We start from the raw sequence: 26,453 nt of genomic DNA, 5'->3' as shown, positions 1-26,453 counted from the left end.
GGTTCTTTTATGTATTTACTTAAGCCGGGCCTGGGTGTTGCTTTCGCTGTCTAACTCTTTATTGAGTTACTTTAACGTTATTTTTTTAACTTATAAACGTGCTTTACCGTGGGAGAATTAAATAAGTGCGTAATAAACAGAACGATAAATTCAAACTGAGCAGAATAACTATTTATTTTTTCGGTAACTTTGTGGCGGTTGCTTGTGTATTTAACAGTACAGCAGCGATAACGCTTCCATTCAACCTGCTGTGATTGTCTTGCTAACATTATTTCAGTTTTCTTGTTAACATTCATTTGTTATTATCCTCCGTCACACACACACACACACACCCTGTCTCCAGTTTCAGACCGCGTGTTTTAGTAGGCTCTCTTGTCCGTTACGCAAAACATTCTGGATATTGAGGAAGAGGAAGATGCAGCCCAGTCTAATTCTACGTGAAGAGGCCTGATCTATAATTAGTGTTAGCAGTGCATGCTCGCCAATCTTGTTTAAGTGTGTCCTATAGCTACTGAACTATACGCCCCCCCCGCATTAAAGGAGCAATAGAGTCAGACAGCATATGAACTTATCCTGAACAGAACTCCTGGACTATATTTGAAAGCATTACTTGTCACTACGTGTTAACAAGAGCAGAAGGGAGTAGTCTGTTCTGGCTAAATATAGACCCAAGGGTAACCCCACCAACTCCTTTCATTTGCATTGGTGTTTATACAGTAGGTACTTCTCCTTTCTCTGACCCACTGAAACAGACCCTCTTTTCCTGCTTTGACAATAAGTTGGCAACAGAGACAAAAGTCTAGTCTAGTGTCACTATAGAAAAGAAGACAATACAACATAGGAATGTAAACAGTATTTTGTGTGTGTGTCCTTGAGTAGTATGATTAAGTGCAGTAAGTTCAGCTACAAGCTTTCTTCTCTTGTATGCCTAAGAAAGAGAAATAAAGTGTTAATAAGGGATGAATGAGTTTAAATCGTAAACTAGAAGCAACAGACGTTTAAATAAGTCTTAAATAGTAATTATAAAGTTATTGTGTATTTATATTGCAAATACATTGTAATACATTTTCCCAGTTGACACCATTTTTGCAGCATCTTCCTGATCGAACTGACGACAACAATGTGATACTGCTGAATTTTTTTTTTAGTTTGGGGATTTCTTGGCAACATTAAACTATTTTTCTAACTAACTCTGAATTCTGAACTAACTGTTTAGCCATCATCATTGTAATATTAGACGAAGACAAATCCTTTGTCGCAGCATGACATGTGAGTAGTGAGGTTGTTCGCTTTTTCATGAATATTTGATGAATTCAGGCTAAACGCATCTATATCTGATTTGCTGTGCATTGATAGTGTAAGGTAGCCAATGTTTGATATGAGACAAATCCTGTTTGTAATGATGCATCATTCTGCAGATTAGAATGAACACTTAAAGTGGACAGAAGATAGAGTGCAATGGGACTTACCAGCTTAGTGAAGTAACCCTAACACATTCTCTAAGTTTGAGCATATAAATCTACACAATAGGCTCAAAGCAGCACAGAGAGCTGCTTGTGTCTTTTTTTAAACACAAAGGTCAATCTAACCTGTTGTGTCAGGGCCCTCTGAAACATTAATTAACTAATAGCTGAATTATTTACTGTAGTGCTGACTGAGTTACACACCAGAATAATGAACGCTGTGTGTGTGTGTATGTGTGTGTGTGTGTGTGTGTGTGTGTGTGTGTGTGTGTCTATGATAGGAAATGCGACGTCATTCAAAGAAGAATATTCTTTTGGCCGTGGTGCTCGCTGCAGGGGGATTCTACTTCTTCATTTCTGTAAGTACATACATCTATACACACATACACATTAGATAAGCAGCAAGGGAAGTGTATATATAATTCTCAAACAAATATGAAATCTGAAGTTTCCAAGTGAGTATAATGTGAGTTGGCCTTGCACGGCTGTGGCTTTGCAATGTGAAAAGCAAGTTCATCAAAGGCAGGCTGCACTTCACTTTGATTTGTGCTCTCCAGTGTGTTGTAACTCTGAATCATTTTAGTGTATGCGTATTCCTGTGCAACAAATATTTGTGTTTGTTGTTTTTTTTCCGCAGGGCTCGACAAAGTCACAGGAAGTAACTCCAAATGAGTTAAGTTGGGAAGCAGAGAGGTTGGTTAGTAAGGAGTCCTGGGTGGAACAAGGAGATTACCTGCCTCTCAATGTGTCCTACCTGGTGCTGGCAGGAACATTATCTCCTCAACAGAGTGAGTCACACAATGTCTGTCACTTTTGTTAAACGTGGGTATGCATGGCTGCACAGGTGGTTGAGTGTTTAGAGCACATACCATATACGCAGCCAACCCCAGTTCGGATCCTTTGCTGCATGTCACACACACACACACACCCCCCCCACGCCCCCATCTCTCTCTCATGTTTCAAGTCTGTTTACTGCTTAATAAAGGCGCCTATGCCAACAAAATCTTAAAAAAAATAAAAAAAATGTGGGTATGCAGCTGAAAAGAGGTTAATTCCTTTTAAAGGTTAAATTCCATTATGTCGTCTCCATGTCACAGGTCAGACTGTTAAGACATCTGAGTTCTTTACAGTGAAAACAGCAGTTTGATATATCAGATAACATTTTGTACTGTCTAGCAACTATCGCAAAATGTGTGATTTTTTTTTCCCACTGTGTTTCACATTTTCCCAATTGCACACTTGCCTTGCTCAATATTATATTGTAGAGTTTTCCTAATGAATGGGACATATTGAGTCCACCCATACAATGGGCCAATACACACACGTTTAACACTGTAGATTACATGTATAATTTTTGATCCTTGAATTTTAATCCTCTTTATATGTCTTAAACCAAATCTTTTTTAACAGGTCATCTAATTTTTAAATCTTACTAACACACCAGCCTTTTTACCTTTACTTTTTCTCTGCACATATATATGGAGTATGCAACAAACTTGTGGACAATGAACATCACGTTTACTTCTTTTTTTTTTTTTTGTTAAAGTGAAAGAATAGAAGGACATTTCCTGTTTTCAAGCCACTGAACAGGAAACATAAGCAAACTATTCACACGACAACCGTTGCACAAAATTACTGTTCCTGATGCGGACCCCTGACCATTGAGTTCAGACTTTTTTTTGTACAGCAAAACCTTTATCTTGTGAGGACACTCAAGCCGTGTGATTTCATGTGTATGGAGGTGATTTTGGGATGACCTCGAGTCTTTTTTGAGTCATGGGGCCAAACTCATTTAAACAACAGTTGCTGAGAGTGTGCCCAACCTATGACCCTGCACTCTTTCAGTTACACACAACTTTATTTTGAAACCAAATTTTCATTTGTCTTAAAGTAAAACCAGTTTAATGAAAATGGTGTATGACAGGTTTGGATTAAGATTAATGGAACCACTTATACAGGTGTGGTGGCTGGACTACTGGGTGTGCATCTAGATGGAAAAACTGCAGAAAAATCCAGAATCTATGATTATGTCAATATATTTCATTGTAAAATGTTCATCTGGACATTAGCGGTCTCCTACTTCTCTGTAAAGTCTGTTAGTCTAGTACAAATCTAGTACATTTATGACAGCACAGTCTTCAGAGACTATGAGTCAAAACATCATTCCAACAATGCCTCCATAGGAATGTTCATTAACTACTACACGCTTCAGGGTGTACTGGAATTAAAAGGGCACAACAGTAGAGATAGAGATAGTGAAAGAGGCTTGTAAAAGATAGTTAAGGGGAAAGAAATTGAGACTGAAGAGCCACAGGAAAAACCAGTTTCACACGGCTAAAGCCGAAGATAAAACAGTCCATTTCCATGAACTCCCACTGAATGGAAAACACTACTGTTGCACTGGCTTGCGACACTGAAGAAAGGGAGCCCTGCAATGGGCACTGACTCCAGGTTTTGTAGTGACCATTTTTGAAGGACGATTACATAGCGGAAAATACTTTTGAGTCAGGCAGGCTAGTTGTTCACTGGACCAACAGACTAAAGCCTGAAGCTGCTCCATCTGTTTTCAATTTCACTGACTATAACGTTCTGCCACAGGGAAAGGTCACTACAAAGTATGGAAGAGACAGGTACATTAGGGTACTTTGCATTCCAATGAAGTCGGCACATACTAAGACATAAACCATGTCCATAACGTAAAGGCAGAACTCACAAACGTCTGTCACAGAAACATAGCTGTTTGATATGAATATCATCATTGAAAGCAATTAAGTTCCACATCAATGTCTCCACACACACATCGCATCTTCCCAAACTTAAAGACTTCCATAGCATCTCTGCAGCATGGGATTTATCAGTTCACCTGAAACTCATGTCATTCTATACCACACATTCCTCAACCAGAGAGCATCACAACTGATAAAAACCCCAAAGTATTTCTCACTGTGACTCAGCGTTTTCCAAAGCAGTCAGGATCCCAAACAAATGATCAGAACCTGTTTCCAAACCTGCTATCCTCCAAAAAGCCTTCCTACATGCCAAGAAGCAAATTTAAAAAATGTATATCGTAGCCATCACGTAGCAACACAAGGCACAATAGTTTACTTTTTGGAACAATATCTTATTTTTTCAACCCAAAGTGTTGATCGTCTGACCGTCCATCCAGCAAACCCCTGGGGGCCTCCCATGTTTTTGTTTTTTTTTTTTTTTTTGTTGTTTTTTTTGCCACACCAGAATCAGCTTACAACAAAATGAGCATTTTTTGATTGGCCGATGTTAGCTTTACCTGCTCACTGCTGCACTGGTTTTATTCATGAGCAACCTTACCATAACATTTGGGGCAGCTGTGGCTCAGGAGGTAGAGCGGGTCATCCACTAATCATAAGATTGGTGATACAATCTCCGGCTCTTCCAGTCCACGTCAGTGTCCTCGGGCAAGATACTGAACCTTAAACTGCTCCTGATGCCAGCGCCCTTTGTGGTAGCTTTCCCACCATCAGTGTGTGTGTGTGTGTGTGGGTGTGTGAATGGAGCTTATAGTGCTAAAGCGCTTTGAGTGATCAGAAGATTAGAAAGCTGCTATGTAAGTGCAGTCCATTTACCAACAATAAATCAAAATGAACCAATAGCAGTGGCAGCAGGCCAAATAATCCATTGATGCATTCATTCATGTTTCAGTATTTCAGTCATTAATATACAACAGCCACTTACTGACAATCTCTAAAAACATGTAGGCTATTCGTGACCATTACTTTTACAGGTAGTCACTAGTTGGGGTAGAAATGATGAAATTAAATCTAATGCATCTGTGGTTTTTACCATATATTCTAACACTACCAGTCCCCCTTCAAGCAAGATCTTAAGTTTGGCCCTGGTAGCCCACAGGCGAAGATGCATGCAACATAACAGCAACATCTGTGGTTTAGTTTCCGGTATCAGAAGAAGTGAAGTGCACCCCTCTCCAAACAAACAACTGAGGTCATGTTTAGCTCTGCGATCGAAGTGTTTATAAATGTTATGATTATAATACAGATTGACAGTTCTGCATGATGGAAAAAAAACCCTCACATTTCCTCAATGTTCCTCAGGGTATTTGTCTGTCGGGATATCATCGGTGAAGAGGGAGAAGGGCAGCTACCTGATCCCCACCTTGCAATCCCTGTTCTCCCAGTCATCGCCTGAAGAGCGTTTTTCCATGGTGGTGGTGGTACTGCTAGCAGATTTCAACGTCAGCTGGAGGGTTGCTACAGTGAGGGATATCAAAGCCACGTTCACCTCAGAGCTAGAGCAAGGCCACCTGGTGATCCTGCACGTTCCGGAGGAGTTTTACCCCCCTCTTACAGGTGCACTGCACATACTATCCCTGTAGTGTATGAATACATTCACAACCATGTCATGCTGATGCTGTGATGCTGATACAGATCTCTTTATGGTCCTCATGCAGGTCTTAAGAGGAACTACAACGACGCTCCAGAAAGAGTGTCGTTCCGTTCCAAGCAGAACCTGGATTACGCCTTCCTAGTCCACTACAGCAGCGCTCTCGGTCGGTACTACCTCCAGCTAGAGGACGACGTCTCCTCCGCTAAGAACTTTCTCACCACCATCAAGAGACGTGTTGAGGAGCAAGAAGCCAAGAAAACTACATGGGCAATGCTGGAGTTTTCCTCACTTGGCTTTATAGGGAAACTCTACAGATCGGCTCACCTCCCGCAACTTGTCCGCTTCCTCTTCCTCTTCTACCAGGAAATGCCTTGCGACTGGTTGATGTCACACTTCAGAGAATTGCTCACTCAGAAAAAGCCAATCCTCTTGAAACCCTCACTGTTCCAGCACATGGGGACTTTTTCCTCGTTCCAAGGGACGTACAACAAACTAAAGGACAAGGATTTCGAAGAGGGGTTATACTCCAATCCTCCAGCAGAGGTCTACTCCGATATGTCCACCTACCAGAAACACCTCCCCAAACTGGCATGGGATGCCGGGGAGGGATTCTTTTGGGGACGCTCCCCAGAGAAAGGAAACTACCTAACTGTAGTGTTCACACAGCCTACAGTGGTTACAGAGATATTTGTGGAATCTGGGTCGGGAGGGAAAGACCTCCTGGAGTCAGCTTCGGTGGAAATAGGCCACAATGTGGTTACCACCGAAAAAGAGGAGAAAAGTTGCAAGGAGTTCCAGTCAGTAGGGACAATAGAGAACGGGAGGTTCAACATGCAGGAGATAGACAAAAAGTACAGCTCTGAGTCTTCCTGTCTCAGAATACTGGTCACAGCCGGACAGAAGGATTGGGTAATCATCAGGAAAATCAGGATCACAACAAAGACAAGTACACGTCCTCCACACCAAGCACAGGTGTGAGTTTGTTTTCCTGCCAGATTAATAATTTATCTCTGTGTGATCTGCCGGACCTTGTGTAGACGAAACACAAGGCTTTTGTGCCTTGTTAAACAGTTTCATTGGTGAAACTATAATCACACGCTTAATGAAACTGTAAAGCCATGAAGAAAATGTTTGACCAAACTCTGAAATAATGTTTCCTCAACATAATAAAGATGATAAACGTGTGTGTGTGTGTGTGTGAGCGATAAGAAGATAATTGTGTGTGTTTTGTATGTCCCTGGCAGCCCAATATATACACAGTGTATTTGTATTGTTAATGTTTTATTTTTTCAGGGAGGAAAAGACTAATGTAATTTACCTAATGAGCCATTAGGACAGGGTCATTCTGTGTACCAAGGGATTGTGCTGTGTGCATTGCACTCAATTGTAAACATGCTAGTATGACCACACCTACAGCCAGTGTTCTAGACCTTGGTCATACTGCCACTTAGTAGAATTATAAGAATTATGGAATTATAGGTTCAAATGTACAGCTCATAAAGCTAGCACATCTGTTTTTTTAATGCTGAGTCAATGATGATCAACTACATTTTTGAGCAGTGTGTTCTCCTTTTATTATGTACCCATTCTGTTTATAAAGGTTGTCTTCTTTAGGCAAGGCAAGGCAGTTTTATTTATATAGCGCATTTCATACACAATGGCAACTCAATGTGCTTTGTGCTTTACATACATCACTGCCTATAATGCTGCAAAATGTTGCTAAACCTGTCCAAGAGTTCAAGAGAGCACACTTTGGAATTCTGGGACAGGTTTAGCAACATTGTCATTGAAAAACATGCACATTATCTACCAAGGGTCTACTTTTGTTTCCACTGAAAAATGAACAGTATGTTTATTCTTTTGTGATGTTTAACGGTGTTGGGATGCTCTTCATAACTCTGGCAAGCTCACAGAACAATGAGACATTGTGGAGAGAATAGCTAATAACTAGTAACCACAACAGAAGTAGGAGAGAGAGGAGGGGGTATGCAGTATGTGGGTGTGTGGACAGTGACAATGTGGATTAACAAAAAAACAAAACCTTCCAGTCAAGTAATCGTCATGAGGCAAACATCCATAACAAAATTTTCTTCCCGTGATGACAAAAGCTTAACAGTTTAAGCAGATTTATTTTATTTATAAGGTATTCTCTCATCCACTAAGAGAATAAAATACTAGTCTAGCTGTACATCTCTCTGTCTCTGCTTTGAGGATGATGGTCCTCCTTGGCTCACTGATGAAACATTGCTCACTAGTTTCCCTTTGCCAGTATCGGGCCTGCTGCTTGTCCCCTGTCTAGTAGCAGGCCTCAAAGCTGCTTTCACTTCTGAATCCTGAATGGCTTGTTTATCCTCGGCAGGCTGAGCGTCAGATCCAAACACCGCTGCCTTGGAGTCTTGGTTCTGGCTGGCAGATCTCTTGCCTCCAGTAATGGGCCGGGTCTGAGATGCTGGGCGGGTTTGAGCTACAGATGTGCGAGCAGAGGACGGGGCAGCGCCATTCTGCTGTTCATCCCCATTGATCTGAAACAAATGAGAACAGACAGCAGCCACTTAGTCCATCTTAAGTGACACAGGGGCAGATTTAGAGCAAGATTGAAAAGAAGAAAAAAAAAACACTCTTCCCATGCAGTGTAAAAATTCATAAGCAATAAATCACCACTTTATTAAACCCAGATGTTACTGCTTCAGCCTTACTTGGTTTTGTATGGCCATTAGCTAAATGACCATTGGTAACACAGTGTTGACATCAAGTTGTTTTTTATCTGCAGCACACTACTCTCATGGGTTTTACTTGGTGTCCGCCCTCTGACAGGCCCAATTAGATAAGACAGCACAGTTTAGGTTTGGCAGCCAGTCCAAAATTAGAAATGATAACAGAGCACTTGACCCTCTGACCATGACATTAACAGCGTCTACTGGGGCTTCAGATGATAAATACAAGCTAATGCTAAAGGCTGAAACATATTTTCTAAAGGTAGCACAAGAGTCAGAGGCGGTCCTGGCTAGTTTTGCGCCCCGGGCGGACTGACTATCGGCACCCCTCCCTACAAATCCTTCATAACACATAAAATAAGTAAGGATCAATAAATAAATAATAAAATATAGTATGTAAACACCAAAGTAAATTACACACATCCGTCATCATACAAATTAATAAAATAAAATAAATAAATGAAAAATACTAATAATTAACGTAATCTGAGAGACTTTCACCCTTTTTACAACTGGCATTAAAATGTTTTCTAGGTGATTAGATTGCTATCAGGAAGTGCTTGACCACATGAAAGTGCAGGTGTAAAGTTATTTATTTATTTATTGCATTTTCATATAACCCAATAATTTACATGTAGCTATAACGGGTCTTTATTAATTTTTTAATTTTTTATTATTTAATTTATTTGGAAGCAGCAGTTTGTGTTGTGTGGCCTGGGATCATAATCATCACAGGTCAGTCAGGACATTGCCCATAGCAAAAACCGCCACTGACAAGAGTCATGAAGTCAACAAACTGATTTAGTAATGCTGGTTATACAGCTGTATTTAAAGTTAGCTCACATTAGCCAAAATAAGCCATACCGGACCATGTAAGACTATAGGAAAAAAATGATGATAAGAACTTTAAACTTTACATGTGGCAGTTACACAGCAATATCTAGAAAAAGAAAGGTTGCTAACATTAGCGGCTATTAGCTACTAATCACACCAGAACAAGTAAAACTGTAGGCTACCAGCAAAACCAGTGTCAATGAGTTAGTGCATTTCTTTGCTAATGAATTTGAAATTTCATATTTAAGAATGGATTATCTGTTCTTTCATAAGTTGTATTGAGAACTAATTTCTCTGTCTTAAACAGTAAGGTCCATATGACCCATATACAAGGACCATATGAAGAGTAAATAGGTTTTCCTGGCTGTAATCATTCCTTTTGTTCATACTGACTATTAAAAGATCTCCTTCAAATGTGCTTTCAATGGAAGTGATGGAAGACTAAATCCACAGTCTGTCCACACAGTCATTTAAAAGTAGATGATCAGCTTCTATCATAACAAGTGATATCTGACACATTTACAGTCTTTTTAGCATCAAATTCCCTCTTTGTGTTTCCGTGTTGAGCTGTAGTGGAAGTATAGTAACAAAAAGAGGGATTTTGGCACTAAAAACAATGTAACGTTGAAACATAGAAGACTTGATGTGACTCATTTGGATGACTGAAGCTTCATATTAGCGTCAGATCAACTTTTAAATACATGTTGACATAGAAGGAGGACTGTGGATTATGTCTTTCATCAATCAATCAATCTTTATTTGTATAGCGCCAAATCACAATAAAGTTATCTCAAGGCACTTTACACATAGAGCAGGTTCTAAACCCAACTCTTCAGGTTTTAACTTTAAAGAGACCCAACATTCCCACATGAGCAACAGTGGCAAGAAAAAACTCCCTTTTAACAGGAAGAAACCTCAGAACCAGACTCAGAGTGGGCAGCCATCTGCCTCGACCGGTTGGGGTTGAGAGGAGAGAAAGGAAGGATAGAGGAGAGAAGCACAATGAAAATCAACAATGAAGCTAGAAGGTCCGGGACTGGAATCTGTCATCCGGACGTCTATTACCTGTGAGACCAGAAAGCACAGACAACTCCGGGGAAGAAGTTCAGGTTATTGAATGCATTAATAGAACATGAATGTTAATGGATATAGATGGATGGATAGAGAAAGAGAGGGAGGAGGAGAGAGGAACTCAGTGCATCATGGAAGTCCCCCGGCAGTCTAAGTCTATAGCAGCATAACTTAAGAGCTCTAGGAGCCCTAACTATAAGCTTTATCAAAAAGGAAAGTTTTAAGCCTACTCTTAAATGTAGGGAGGGTGTCTGCCCCCCGGACCAAATCTGGAAGACGGTTCCACAGGAGAGGAGCCTGATAGCTGAAGGCTCTGCCTCCTGTTCTACTTTTAGAGATACTAGGAACCACAAGTAGGCCTGCATGCTGGGAGCGCAGTGTCCTAGTAGGTACATAAGGTACTATCAGTTCTTTAAGATATGATGGAGCCTGACCATTAAGAGCTTTGAAAGTGAGGAGAAGGATTTTGAATTCTATTCTGAATTTTACGGGAAGCCAATGCAGTGAAGCCAAGATGGGAGTAATATGATCACTCTTTCTAGTTTTTGTCAGAACATGAGCAGCTGCATTCTTGACCAGCTGGAGAGTCTTTAGAGACTTGTTAGGACAGCCTGATAATAATGAATTACAGTAGTCCAGACTAGAAGTAACAAATTGCATGGACTAAAAACATGGTCCTTGAAATGTGTTTTATGTGGGAATTAAAGGACAGATCCTGATCAAATATAACTCCTAGGTTCCTTACAGTGGTGCTGGAGGCCAAAGTAATGCCATCCAGAGTAGTTATGTCTTTGATAATGAATTTCTAAGGTGTTTAGGTCCAAGCACAATAACTTCAGTTTTTTCTGAGTTTAATAACAGGAAGTCTTTCATCACTTCCACTGTAAGTGCATTATGAAAGCATCTTTAAATCATTGGTATGAACAAGAGGAATGATTACAGCAAGAAAAACAGGTTTCACTGTTAATTTGAACTCCTGTTTAAAGACGGACTTGGAAAATTGTGAGCCCACCCTTTAATCCTTAGACTTGACATTATGCTATCAAAGTTTGCCCTCAACTAAAATATTAGGTGCACATTGAATCAAATGATCATTTTCAAATGACAAATATACCTGTGTGACTGATTTATATGACCTTAACTTGATGAGTTCTATAGTCTTCAGTTTTCTTTATAAAACTGAAGATTTGTAGAATTGTAGAATATATATCCAGCATAATACACTAACTTGAATAGTAAACTAGAGCACTTTAGAAAGCATAGCCATTCCATGCAGTGTGAGTGATTAGAAATCAGAGAGATCTTTTATTGTTATTAATTTTCTGAGGCAATATGGAGAGCTTTGCTAACTTCACTGGCTCTCTACAGGGACACACAACCCTGACCTAAAGTAGCTCGAATTACTTAGAAATTCAACAATTCCTTGAAATCGATTATGTTTTGCTTCTCCTCTGCTCCTCAAAACTGTCAGGCTGTGATGTGCCAGGAAAAAGTGTGGTTATAGTCTTGTGCAGTGAAGCGTGCCTCCCTCCAGGTTTGAACACATGAGCTACACAATTGAATTTCTAATTTGAAAAGCTTTTCTATGGCATCACATACTGATCCTTAGTCAACTTTCCTCTAAAATACGATTTCGAAACATCGGAAAATTCCATCATGATTTAAGACTCAAAACAAATGTAATATTTTTCAGTAATTTTCCTATCGTGAACACAAGCACTACATTAAACAACATTAAAAGTCACATTAAGGTTATAGATTTCTTCGATTTTCATATATCTAATTATAGCATCAATGTTTCATTCAGAGCATTAGATAAAATGGCTCTATTCCTGTTTGTGATCCGTCTCATAGATGCTATCGACGTGACCAGCCCCACCTAAAAGCTGCTCAATCAATCAACCCTCCAACTTCCCCATCTTCAGATCAAATGTCTGAGTGGTCCCTCTGATCCCCACAACTAAGCTTCACATTATGATGGACTGATTTCCACCAGCGCACAACTCATCTGTGTTAATTGTACTGTTTTAATTGTTAAAAATAACATTATTGCTATGGTTTGAAGATTTAAGCATACACTTAATGAAATAAACTATTAAAACGAGTGTGTTGCTTTAAGTAAGTACACACACACTTTGAGTAAAGATAGTTGGAGTGTTTGCTTAAATCTCTGCAGGTTATTCTCATTCCATTTAAGCTTTAAGTACATAGTCAAGCAAATGTCTTTCTCATTTCTTATACATATCTTTGATTTTCTCTTCAGCTCTGTTTTGAATCTGGAAAGTCAATAACTGTGAAAAGTAAAACTAGGTCTGTGATTACTCTGAAGCACTTAATTTTAATCATAAAAATGTGTTCGTAGACTGTGGGCCCAACCTGTTTGGCAGCATCCTGAAGCTCATCTGTGTTTTTGCTGCCTCTGTGTGGCTGAAACTGGCCATTGTTTGATGTGTCAAACCCCCACGACTTCAGCCTATTGAGACCCTCCACAGAGCGGCCTGTGGGGTTTATGCGGTGAGCTGGGATACGAACAGGTAGATCCCATGTCCCTTTAAAATCTGGCCATGCACTGCCCCTCTGTAACATAATCACACACACACACACACACACAAGGAGAGGGAGAATTTTCAGGCCGTTTTTAATGGAGACAGAAAAGAAAATAGGTTTTAATGTGACTGGCTGTAACATCCATCACTCCATACTGTAACTGACTAATTGATTGCATTATACTCACTACTGCACTTGTGATATCTGATTTGCACTGTATCCTATTCAATTTTATTCCATTTATTTGTCTCAGTTAGGCATGAATGTATTTTTATTTAACTTTGTCTGTGTTCTTGTTTATTGCACTGCCATGTTGTTTTTAACAATGACAAGACATTTCTATCCTTTTAATGTGCTCTCACCTTAACCACTCCTTGGAGCAGATGTCCTCTATCATCAGCAATGAAGGTGGTGTGACCCTCCTGTGCAGTGGGTCTCTGCACACACACACACACACACACACACACACACACACACACACACACACAATGAGCTGAACAAATGTCACTTATCACATTTTCAGACAATGGTACTTTAGGAAGCATCAGACACTGTAAAACACAACATATATAATATAACAGTACAGAAGAGCTGATACCTGTTTGAAGGGCTTGGTCTCACACCAGTTCTGCAGCCGCTGCGGCTTGTAGGCACTGTCAAACTGACGATGGACAGTGTGTCACAATATATCACTACAAACACAACATCAACATATTTCTACTAGTTTTATCACTCAGTCACAACTCAGATATTTACCTGGTTTGCAGAGTAACTGGACGACATTTCTGCATCCGACTAGTGCTGCATTAGTTTTTGTTGACTCGTTGCTTAGCAATACAATCAAACGACTTATCCCTTTACAAACTTGTATGCATATATGTATTATAAGAGCTTTTTTAATACATCTATGCTTTTATGACAGCACTAACTGCGCGCAAGAAAAAATCCTCGACAAACTGGATTTAGTTTGTGGACTATTTGTAGATACTAAATACCTATACCTGTCCTCGAATAACACATTTATTTTTGGAAGATATAACCGGAAGTTGTTAAGACGGATTAATTTAGATAAAGAAGAACATAGCTAAAAAGAATATCATTGCAGCCTCTCTTCTTAAAGTACATCATATTATTTAACCCATAGATTTAACCATGTGTTTTATTTTGGAATCTTTGACCGGAAGTTGATCTATTTTCTTCCGGTAGCTAGCACCCTTCCAGACACAGAAGCGGGTTAACATGTCTTCGTAATTTAAGCATTCTGTTTGTGTTTCTAATTAAGAACATACATCAATTCTGCAGCTCAGGGCGAGGTGAGTTTACAGCCAATTACACATTTAACGTTAATTCTCATTCTGAACCATTTCACTGACCTAGCTAACGTTAGTTGACTTGTTGTTTGAGGTTAGACGCTCCATGAGCCATGGAGGGTCCGTCCTCTCGTTTCTCTCACAACCAGGATGGACCTCCGTGTCCGCCGGGCAGGAGAGCCTCATGTGACGGTGCAGAGTCTGACCATGCCCGGGACACCAAAACACACTTTCGCGTGTGTCGCTTCATTATGGAGACAGGTAAGCAACCTCCCCAGCAGGCTCTATGTTTGGAAGCACATGACTAAAGTGAATTTGAATTGTTATCATAGTATTTTTAAGCTCCAGGCTAAAATAGGTTACATAATAATGAGATATATGGTGCAATACTAATGAGACATTGTCCTGAATTGTCCCTCTTAATTTTGTAGCCAGGGAACACATAGGCTACATGGTCAATTTAATGTGTGCATGCTTAAAAAAACACATTCAATACACCAAGCACCACTTAATCAACTTTTAAATCAGCTTCAGCATTTTCTCCTACAGTATCGATGTTCACTATTGTACATTTTATTGCATATTTCCTTGTTTTGTTACATTAATCATATAAATCTACCCAAGCACCAGAACTCTGAATTACATTGATTCAAATGAATAATGAAGCAAAATACAATGGAAACCTAGTGTGATTATCAGGCTCTGTTCAAACACACAAAATAAATGCTATAGACCTGCAGTAGTTGACAGTCAGTGTGTGAATGAACCTATCAAAAAAGATTTTTGATCACACCAAACTGTATTTTAAAGAGTATTTTACTGCTCCTCTTCAGGAGTGAAGCTGGAAATGCGCTCGGTTCCCGTGGCTACAGCGTGTGTGTTGTACCATCATTTCTTTGAGCGTGTCAGCATCCGTGCGTATGAACCCTACCTGGTGGCCATGAGCTGTCTGTACCTGGCCGGCAAAGTGGAGGAGCAGCACCTCAGGACGCGTGACATAATCAACGTGAGCCACAGGTAAAATGCTCAGTCAATAGTGGATACACACATTCATCACTCATCATCTTAATGCTGAGAGCAAAAAAATTCAGCAGGTACAAGGCTGAGACTAATTACTGATTATTGAAAACTGCTCAAGCCTTTCTACTGCAATAGATAATGTCTTCAACTTGCTTGTTTTGTATGAGGATCAGTCCAAAACTGAAAGAAACGGATCCATGTACAGCTGTAACTAACTATTCTTTTCATTACTGATCCATCTGCAGATTATTTTCTTGATTTTCTTGAATGAAAGATAAGTGGGTGGCATTGTGGCGCAGTGGTTAGCACTCTCAAACCACAGCTAGAAGGTTCTGGGTTTGAACCCACTGTTTCTGTGTGGAGTTTGCATGTTCTCTTCATGCCTGTAAATTGCCCATGGGTGTGAATGGTCGTGTGTCTACTATATGTCAGTCCTGTGATGGACTTGTACCCTGCCTCTCACACAATGACAGCTGGGACTGACTTCAGCCTCCCTGTGACCCTATAGGATAAGTGTTATGGAAAATTAATGAATGAGAGATATCCAATACAGTTTCCCAAACTTCAAGTTTTGTCCAACCAATAGTTCTAACCCCAAATATATTCCATTTTACTATCATAGAAGACTAAAAAAGCAACAACAAAATCACATTATTAATAATCACAAGCTGGAACCAGTTGATTTTTTACTTTATTTATTAAATGAAAAAATAATACTGCAGGTTATTTCTGTCAATCACTTTATCAGCAAGTTGTTTCTGTTTTAGTTCCATTTTTGGTTTCATTCAATCAAAGATGACGACCCTGGCTCAAACCCTGGATGTCTGAACACTGAGACTGAGAATTAAAAAAAGAAAAAGAAAACAAGGGAAATAGCTCTATAATTACCCATTTGCTTAGTGATCATGAACTTATTCTTCAGACTTATAAGATAAGATATTCCTTTATTAGTTCCAAAGTCATTGCAGCAGCAAAGTGGATAGTAAAAAATAAAAAATACCATCAATAGAAAGAGTAAAGAACAATAAATAATAAGTTAGGACCTAAAGGAGTCCCATACTAATTTACCCTAGCACTCTGTTAACCTTATCTAACATTGCCGGACACTTTTTAACAAAATAAAAGGATCAGACTCGACACAGCAGAAACAGAGATGTCAGTTTCTACTGGTCCTCATTTGGTCGTACTATCACATGATTTGGTCGTACATGTGGTTGTTTTTGTCTTGGTGCACACAGGGCTGCAGACTGTGACTAAAGAGGTCGAATATGTGCCCATTTTCTGAGTGTGCCAGTTAAACGGAGGAGGCAGCGGTGGAGAAGCAGTCACGGTGCAGCTGCTTCCTTCAGCTCGTGTTGAAGCTGCTGCTGCTGCTGCTGCTGCTTCTTCCGGCGGTTGCTCACACCACGCAACTGCTTCTCTGCTCTCACTAATGTGTCACTGTTTAAAACTGTCTCTCTCTGCACTGTGACTCATCCCCATCCTCTCCCTCCCTCTCTTTCTCTTCACTATCCTCAGCCCTCATTCCTATCAGACCTGCCACTCTGCCGCCACAAATTTTTAACTGGCACACTTTCAAAATAATGGTCACAGTCTGGAGTCCTGCACTAAATGGTCAACTGTGTGAGTTTTAGTTTACCGGTAGTCAGTTTAATTTAGCTAACCCTAACCCTTATTTCAACATGTTAAAATAGCAAAATAAAAGTCAGCGAACTGCAGATAAACAACAAAATAATAACCATTCAATGTTGGAAAAGGGTTTGGGCTGAAGTGAGGAACTTTTCTAGTCCTACCCCTATTTTTAAAACCCTAACTATCAAATCGAGCCAAAAACATTCAATACAACACAAGAGTCAAGTCCACTTTTAAGTCATGAATGGCACATGGTTTGGTGGATAAAAGCAGAGGACTTTGACCAAAGTGAACACTGGTGAATATTTTGGATTTGAGTCTTTCACTGCAGGACATTTTCAAAATAGCAATGTTCTGGTTTTCTTTGCTTGTCACCTCAAATGCCACCTTCCCTCTCTCTTCTCTTTCTGTTTCCTCCCTCTCAGGTATTTCAACAGCGGCAGCGCCCCTCTAGAATGTGACAAGGAGTTCTGGGACGTGAGGGACAGCGTGGTGCAGTGTGAGCTCCTCATCCTCCGACAACTCAACTTCCAAGTTTCCTTTGAACACCCGCACAAGGTAGGCGTTTGTTGTGTGTTAGAGTGTGTGTGTGTGTGTGTGTGTGTGTCCGCTATTTAACGCTGAGCGTCCTTGTCTGTCTCTGTTACTGTCTGATGTTGTCATGGTTGTCCCAATGTGCTTGTGTGCTCAGTAGCTGAAACTGCTGCATTCCTTCCTTCTTCTCTAAATTCGCAGAGAAAAAGAAGAACAGCTGATCACCGTTACACACATAATTTACTTGATGCCAACAAAAATATAATAATTATACAGTGATTCTTCTGTCTCTTTCTCTCTCTCCAGTATTTACTCCACTATCTGCCTTCCGTGAAATCGCTCGTGAACCGCCATGCGTGGTCTAGAGCTCCCGTTGCTGAGACTTCCTGGGCGTTGCTTAGAGACTGTTACCACGGAGCCATGTGCATCCGCCACACACCCCAACACATCGCCATAGCGACACTGTACCTCGCACTAAACAGCTACGGAGTGGAGTTACCTGTCGGGGAGAAAGAGTGGTGGCAGGTGTGTGTGTGTGTGTGTGTTCATAATTACAGATTGAGGAGAGAAAGAGTCTATGTGTTGTTTTTATGTTATGGATTGATTAGTTTTAGTCATTTGTATCAGAGTATCAGATGCACTTCCGATGCACTCGGATGTTCCTATTCTTGCACTAAAGCATCATCAGCACACAGTCACTGTACAAAATGCATCTCTCGTTTCCACAAATTGTGTTTGTCTGTTGAGTCAGTCCCCACAGCCTTGTATAATTTAGCATTGAACACCAGATACTAATCTCACATCTCAAAGGGTTAATTAAAACAAGTAAACACATCCACACGCCAGCTGGCTTCATGCAGAGTGATGACTTGGCAGCATTGATGGAGTAAAGGTCATGGCCTCTTCTTAAAAGTGAGTTTGGGCTAGTGTCTACATAGTACAGTGAGGGATCTAAACCATGAACCTAAATGTTGATTGGTTGGGAAGCATTTCATAAAGCTGCACTAATCAATGTTGTTATAATAGCAATGGATCAAACCAATCATCATGTATGTAGAGCTTTTTAGTGCTTTTTAGCTCATTGTTTTGATTCACTCTCCCGGCTCTCATCATTGTTGTTTGCAGTGTAAAAGTGCGGATAAAACCCACTGTACACTACCTGTAGACATGTCATGATAACTACTTCTGTTGGACGATATATTGTCCCAGAAATAATCACGATAAACAATATTATTGTCATTAAAAGATAATTTTATACCACTGATATAGTGTACACAGTGAGGAATGGAGGACACTAGTTGTTTAGCTAATGTAATATGAATAGCCTCTTAGCTGCTAATGTGAAGTGTGGCAATGTTGAAGTCAAAGGTCATGTCCATGTATCATATGATAAGTCCATATATAGACATGATGATGTTGATAATTATATTATTGTACGATAAGTCGATAATGTCATTTTGCCCAGCACCACACAACACATAGAAAGTTCCATCGATAGTTATTTTAATCAGGAGGTCTTGAAGACCAAAAACAGAGTAATATAGGGTTTTACATTCATAATAGTAAGCATCTAAAAAGTATTAGAAATGAGTTTCAATCCAAAATTTCCATATTGTCGTTTAGGTCGATGTAAACGTCCCTAATATTGGGTTTTAATTGGGTGTGGTTATGCTCAGTTATTTATTACAACAATGAAGCATTAAAGTCCATGAGCCACTTGTAAACAACATGATGTGCTTAGGCCTGTCACAATAATTCCGTTATTGACTCATATTAGTATAACATTATCATTATTTCAGTGGTATAAAATTATCTTTAAAAGACAATAATATACAAGACCTTCCCAGTCTGCTGCTCTTGGTGAGTTACTGTAGTAGCACAACACGGAAACCCAGTCATTCGCTACTGTAGTTAGCCAGGCCCCTAGTAGCCAGTGCAGGTGTCAATCAAAACATGATCTTCTATGAGTAGACAGTAAGGAGAAATTGTCTAAACAGCAAAATTAGCAGGGTTTTTTTGGTGTAATTTTGTACTTTAAAACAAGAAATCTGTTGTTTTCATTCCATTTACACCTAAAAAAAAAAAAACAGTAGCTGTGTTGCCTGCCACACACAGCTGCCCTGCTTTTAGGATGATGCCAACCATTGTGCAGGTTCAGCCAGTCTTCAAAGCAGAAGTGGTTCCTATTAATTGGATTGTGGCAATTACAGTTTTCCATTATCAAACCTTTTTACTAATGAGCTCTCTTTTGTTTGAGCTTAGACTTTATGAATCACTATATCCAAATGCAGATGGAAAATAGAAGTCAGGATTTGTTATGGTTTTCCACTTCAGTCCTCAAGGCAATAAAATCTAGGTCGTTTGAACCGGTGTGTGAACCTTTTGATGTCCACTGTTTATTGAGGCCATGTGTGGAGCTGAAATCTGTGCTCTGTGTGTGTGTGTGTGTGTAGGTGCTGTGCGAAGACGTGACGAAAGCAGACATCGACGCTGTGATCTCGGACCTTCTCCAACTGTACGACATGGAGGCCAAGTGTATCTGAAGGACACACCTACAAGACCTTCACACAGGAGACACACAAGTTTTGTCTACTGTGTATGTATGTTTTTCACGTGTGTGTCTGCGTGACATGAATGTGTGTGTGCATATAGCAGTCTGGGTCCAGGTGCATTTGTGTCCGTGTGTCCCTGTTTCTGCACGAGAGAGAGAGACAAACACTTTGTATCGCCCCAGTTAGTCCGTGAGCTGTGACAAAAGCACACCTGCATTACCAACTCTGGCCACCGTGAGGAGACATTTGTCACTCTCTGGTCTCTGATCTCTCTGCAGAAAACTGATGTGCTCTGGAGTATTACGTGAGAACCAGCTTTCTCTACAACACATCCAATCCCTCAACACCAGTAATCTGTATACATTCCACACACAACATGTTTTAATTACATTTTAATTTCACACACTTGTTATGAATAATTCTATCAAAGATTCCAGCAAATTTGGGGAAAAAACTTGGAATATTGACCACAACTCAATATTTATTTTTCTATCCTAACACATTTAAGCGTAGGATAATATCACCATATAATAAATATATAGTGAAGACTAAGTCTGGATTGTGTGATTATAATACAGAGCACGTTGGTGCATAAATCTACATAATAAAGAGGAAAAGTGGATTTCCTTCCTAATAAATCTCCTTAAATCTTTAAGATGCATAGCTCATCTTGACATTACCTATTATTACATAAATTGTTCCAAAGTACATCCAAATGTGAATGCCTTCATTGGCCTAAAAATCCCTTCATCATAAGTGATAATGTATCACAGTGATTACAGTGAGATATTTGGCAGCTCGAGTGCCTCTTGGTTTATTAAGTCGCTCTTGTTTTTTTTTGTGTCGCTGCTGTTCCCAGAGATCCTTTCATGAATTAGTTGGTGAAGGGAGCAAGCTGATGAAGAAATGTGTTATCTGTTTTAAATTACTTTTATTTAGACTGTGTATCAGTCAACTCCGAAGATAATGGTGTATTTTTTTTTTTCTTATGGTGAACAAATCTCATGAAAAGACCAAAACCAACAATGATCTACAACCAAGTACAGTGTGTTCAACAATCCTCTGTGCCATAGGGCTTCATTGTTGTCCACAAACTACTGAAAACACAATGAGTCACACTGTTGTACCGGATGCCATCTTCCTTTATTATGACAAACATGAGTTCTGCATTTTATCCAGTCACTTTTAACTCAACCTCCATCCTGCTGCCATAAATACTCAGCAGCACACTAAATCCTCCACTGAAAATAGTCCTCAATAAATACATAGTTTACTCAGCTTGAGTAATACGTGTTAAAAATACATTACCAAGCTGTTTCAGGAAATTAGTTAGCCTTTTTAAAAAAATTAAACTACATCCTAAACTATATAACAATGTCCCGTTTTAAAAGATTTACATAGAACTAGAGCTAATGGACTAATGGAAAGTGTTGAGAAGGACTAACACGTCGCTGCTTTTGTTTTTTTCATGAGATTTGTTGAGGACGAGACAAATAAAGAATATACACAAATTAATCTTTTCAGACTACGGTTCACTTGCAGATAAACTCCCAATTAGCCCATCTGTGAATGCACCAGTGTAAAGCTGCATGGAAAGCCCAGATAGCCTAGAGGTCACCTGACTCTATAATACAGTTAGCCTGTGGAGTGGAGTGTGAATGTGTGTGTGTTAGGGTTACTTTAGGACTACCTGTTCTCATGTTTTTTAATAGGTGAGAATGTTTTGGAAAGAGTGAAAAGAGACAAAGATATGCAACTCTGTCAGCTGTATGAGTGTTGAACGCTCAGCCATCACTGCTGTTTATCGTCAAAAAAAAAAAAAAGTCTGACTTTAACTGTGAACACGATGTGAATACTGTTAAAGGCTGCCCACTGTGCTTTAATTCCTTTTTTTTTACTGTACAAAGCTTCTAAAACTTGATATTTTTAGAAGAAGAGTGACAAGTGTTTGACCATCCTTACCTTTTTTGTATTTGTTTTAGAAAGAAAATTAAAGTATAAAATCAGATCTTCCTGTCTCGATCGAGAGAGAGAGAGAGATCGTCACATGATCAACACTGACACATCTGAGTCTCTCTTTCTGTTTTTTTTTTTCTTTCCTCTCCTCCTCCTCATGCCTATCTCCACGGGACAAGAGACACTGCATTGCATCCCAATAGCTGCACGTGTCATACAATATTCCTCTTCCTGACACATTCTCTCCATTCTCATCTGTCACTCTCCTCCAACTCAAATGTTTTTTTCCCTCTCTTATGTAGCTGCTGGGTCTTTCTCTGAGCTCTTTTCTTCTCTCTTCATTTGCTTCACTCACCCCCAGTTACCCTCTCCTCATCTCTTATGCCCTCTTTTTTCCCCGCCCCTAGCTCACTCTCCTTTTTATTTAATTCCTTCTCTCCCTTCCTCTCACATTCTCCTCCCTTTTTCCCCCTTCTTCCTTTCTCTCCACCTCCCTCTGTCTCCCTAATGTTATATTAATAATGGAGAGGGGTGCATGTTCAGCCCAGACTCCATGAATTAACCATCAGATGGGAAGGAGAACTGAGGGAAGGAGTCAGAAGAGGAGGGGGAAAAAGAGTGACTTGGATGAATGAGAGTTGAAGGAGGAGAGGGGTAAGGAAAGGGGAATGAAGGGGGTATGAGGTGAAAGAGGAGAAGGAGTTTTAGGAGGAATATTATGTGTGTGAAGGAGGGGGGAGCTAATCTTTGTATTATACTTCAACGCTCTCCGGCTTCTTCTGATTGCCTCTCCTCTCAGCTGTACGCCTCAGATCTGCTTACACATCACTTCAGCCCTTACTGTGGGGCTTGAGGGGAAGTCAGAAGGTCACACACACACACATAACCAGCTGTGCATGTGTGTTCATATTGAAATGACAGTTTGGGATGTTAATGTTATATCAGGCCTACAGTCTTGAAGCTGAGTGCCCTTGAACTGATAAAAGCTCTGCAGCCTTCAGCCTCAGACCTATTAGACATCAACCAAGCGCCCCTAAACACTTTAAATGCCTAATGCATAGACAATAGATTTAAGAGAGCAAGAACTCTGTGTGTGTGTGTGTGTGTGTGTGTGTGTGTGTGTGTGTGTGTGTGTGTACGCTCTTAGTATTGAGGGGTGGAGCAAAAAGAGCAGCCTGTATGATTCATCGTCCAAGTAAACAGTGAAGATGAAAAGATGGATGGGCCAGCAGACAGACAAGGCCATCAAACCATCAGTCAGAAGTCTATCAAAACCTTTCAAGATGCACTCTGTCTTATACCGGTAACATGAATACATATATTGACTAGTTTTTTTAAGTTGACTTTGAAAACGTTAAACGTCTGCGTAGGCAGAAATTGTATTTTGGGTGCCCACCCAAGAAAAACTGACTTATGAAAAGTTAGAAGAAAAAAAAACAACAAATATAGATGAACTGAAAAAGAAGCGTTCTTTATTGTAAAGACAATAACAGTAAACATTACCTGTCCAACAACCTCAACCAACAGAGCATCAGTCTATACAGTCTATACACAACAGTACAGACAACAGGAGTCCAGTATAAAATACAATAGGCCTTTATTTGCACCGGTAAGACCGCCTGCTCATCAGCTCTGCAGTCAAGCACCATTCATTAACTATTTTACTGCACAAAGTGGCAACTAAACATAACCCCAGACAGCTGAGGTGTTAATTTAGACAGAAATAGCACATGTAACCCTATCTATACAACTATAATGATTGATTTTCCGTTCTTGGCTATGCAGGGAAACACCCAAATTTGGCTGTGAAAGAGGTTATAAGTTAGAAAAACCAACATAAAGAGTCTTAGTATGGTGTTGGGCCACCAAATGCCACCAGAACAGCTTCAATGCACCTTGGCATACTGGAGTGATGAACACCATTTTTCCAAAGATATTCCCTCATTTGGTGTTTTGATGATGATGATGGTGGAGAGCGCTGTCTAACATATCGGTTAATTTTCATACTCATCACACCATTCAGTGACCCCTCATGCCCTGGATAAAGGTATTATCATCATGGAAAAGACCACTCCCATCGGAAAAGAGATGTTTCATCACAAGATAAAGGCGATCACTCAGATCAACTTTGTATTGATTTGCAGTGACTCTTCCCTCGAAGGTGACAAGTGGACCCAAACCATGCCAGTAAAATGCCCACAACATAACAGAGCCACCAGACCCCCTCACTGTAACGGTCAAGCATTCAGGCCTGTTCTGTTCTCTTGCTGTACGCCGCACATGCCTTCGCCCACTTGAGAATAAGGTGAAGGATGACTCACTTTTTTTCCACATCTGTGTAGACCAGTACTTGTGGTTTTTGCACCACTGAACTCTAAAATGTGTATTCATCTTTGTAACGAGGTGTTTATGCACTGAAGTTCTATTATAACATCCCTCTCTATGTAATTGTGGACAGACTGTTCTTGCTGACAGTCTGATCACATCCTGTACTGACATTTTCAGTCACCTGAGGAAAAGTTGCTCTTCTGTTTGTCCTTATATATCGCACTAATGCACAAGCGTCACAGTCATCATTTGTGAGTCGTCTACCACAATTTCCAATCCTATTGACTCTTTCCCATATATCTAAATGTAGATTTAACTTGAGTTTCTGTTCCTATTCAAACATCAGCCAGTTGAGCAGTCTTTGTGACAGAAGCTCCTGCCATCCACAACAATGTTGCTCAATTGTACCATGCAGTGCACCTGTGTGGAGGCATCTACACTCATTATGTCTCTACACACATTTACTCAGGTTTTCCCTTTAATTTGTACCCCGTCTGTACATACACCAGGTGCACAAAAACACAACTCTAAATGAATAACAATGTTGCTCCACAAGTGCTGCATGTGTAAATGAAGCAACAAGTTCACCATATCAATTTAAAAGGATATGTGCGTTAACAACTTGTTTCTGCTTCCTCCACATGGTGAAAAAATCTGTTACTGTAGATGGATTCAACAAGTAGATGTCTATTGCCATGCTACCAGTCCAATCTGTTAGGCCGTACTTCAGCACAGAGGCTAAATGCTATTGCTAACATGCTGATGTTTAGCTGGTATAATGTTAACTATATTCTATATATCTTAGTTAATGTGTTTGCATGCTAATGTTAGCTAATTAGCAATAAACAAAGTACTGCTGAAGCTGATGGAAATGTAATTAGCTTTGCAGCTAAGCCTATTCTGCAGTAAAACAAAGTACTTGACAAATAGAAATCTTGACCAGATAGCGCTATGAAATGTGAGAGAAAAAACAAATTTACTATATTGAAATAATTTTTTAGGCAGGTATGAATGGCTGTAAATATCAGCCTTGGCAACTGGATTGTGTTTAATTCCAAAAGACATCTACCATCTGGAACATCTGATGCCTACTCATAACAATAAATTGCTAATTGACAGAGAAAGTTGTCTTTTGGTCCATTTACGAATACAGATTCTTGATTACACAGTGTCAGATTGATCAGAGCTTCCACTGATGGTGAGACATTTGTTGCCTTTAATGACAGCTCTTTAATATTTTACTGTGACATTTTGCACAGACATTCATGGTTATTAGAGGATGAATCCTGCTGACTTTGGTGATGCCCAGACTTTAACTGTAGGGCCATCAGCAGGTCAGTGTTTTCGCCCCTTCCTGTGAAACATCTCAACATCTATCAGAGGGATGTCACACCTGTGACACTTGGAATGTTGACACTCCTGAGGCCTGTACTACGAAGCTGGATTAACCTATCCAGGATCTCTCTCCGTTACCTGGGTTGACTTAACCAGATCTTCGCAGTCCAGGATAAGCGGTACTACGAAGCTGGTTATCAACTCGGTAAATCAACCCAGGGTTTTCCAATCTGGATCTCTGCGCGTTCACAAAAAGGGGAGGTGTTTGCAGCGTCTGACCAATCACAAACATGCAGAAACCCTGCAGAGCAGCCTACTTTACCATGGAGGAGCAGACAATTATTCTTCAACAATATGAAGAATTCAAACATCATTCAGGCCAAAAGCAACACTGTTGCTGCAGCAAAAGCCAGGAAGGAATGCTGGCAGAAAATTGCCGACTCTGTTAATGTGTAAATTCATGAGATCATACAATATTAATTTATCAGACAATATAAACGGACAGCACTCTGATCACACAATGCCACTTTATTACGGCACAGACGTTTCAGGCAGAGCGCTTCCTCAGTGCCCTTCCTTTCATAGAGACATTAAGTTAGTTTAATATTCAACATTCAAAATACAAACCTATTATGCGCTTCAACCATTTGAGTGAATGATGTCAAACCAACTGTATAACATACAGACTAATATCCCTCATGTGCCACAAGGATTATTTTACAAATATATATTTTCGTCAATTTTTTACAATTACAATAAATAAATACAGTTATTATG

The 26,453-nt window shown here is 39.9% G+C and overlaps 3 protein-coding genes across 3 annotated transcripts; 2 read left to right on the top strand and 1 right to left on the bottom strand.

Annotated features, from left to right (window-relative positions):
• The first annotated feature begins 1,732 nt into the window (after positions 1–1,732).
• LOC128357313 (alpha-1,3-mannosyl-glycoprotein 4-beta-N-acetylglucosaminyltransferase C-like) lies at positions 1,733–7,025 on the top strand. Its single transcript, XM_053317638.1, has 4 exons — positions 1,733–1,822; positions 2,101–2,251; positions 5,552–5,806; positions 5,908–7,025. Exons 1-4 carry the CDS (start codon positions 1,748–1,750, stop codon positions 6,819–6,821), a joined length of 1,395 nt encoding a protein of 464 aa, XP_053173613.1. The 5' UTR covers positions 1,733–1,747; the 3' UTR covers positions 6,822–7,025.
• Positions 7,026–7,814: 789 nt separating this feature from the next.
• On the bottom strand, positions 7,815–13,792 carry cfap126 (cilia and flagella associated protein 126). Its single transcript, XM_053317307.1, has 5 exons — positions 13,766–13,792; positions 13,608–13,670; positions 13,372–13,446; positions 12,839–13,039; positions 7,815–8,365 (listed from the first exon to the last, which is right to left on the bottom strand). Exons 1-5 carry the CDS (start codon positions 13,790–13,792, stop codon positions 8,018–8,020), a joined length of 714 nt encoding a protein of 237 aa, XP_053173282.1. The 3' UTR covers positions 7,815–8,017.
• Positions 13,793–14,227: 435 nt separating this feature from the next.
• Positions 14,228–21,923, top strand: ccnq (cyclin Q). Its single transcript, XM_053317522.1, has 6 exons — positions 14,228–14,322; positions 14,419–14,580; positions 15,153–15,336; positions 17,397–17,529; positions 17,812–18,030; positions 19,959–21,923. The coding sequence occupies exons 2-6, from the start codon at positions 14,433–14,435 to the stop codon at positions 20,046–20,048; spliced, it is 774 nt and encodes a 257-aa protein (XP_053173497.1). The 5' UTR covers positions 14,228–14,322; positions 14,419–14,432; the 3' UTR covers positions 20,049–21,923.
• The last annotated feature ends 4,530 nt before the right edge of the window (positions 21,924–26,453 follow it).

Source organism: Scomber japonicus, chromosome 4, assembly GCF_027409825.1.
Source record: "Scomber japonicus isolate fScoJap1 chromosome 4, fScoJap1.pri, whole genome shotgun sequence".
Taxonomy (NCBI): Eukaryota; Metazoa; Chordata; class Actinopteri; order Scombriformes; family Scombridae; genus Scomber; species Scomber japonicus.
This window is presented reverse-complemented; position numbering and strand designations above follow the sequence as displayed.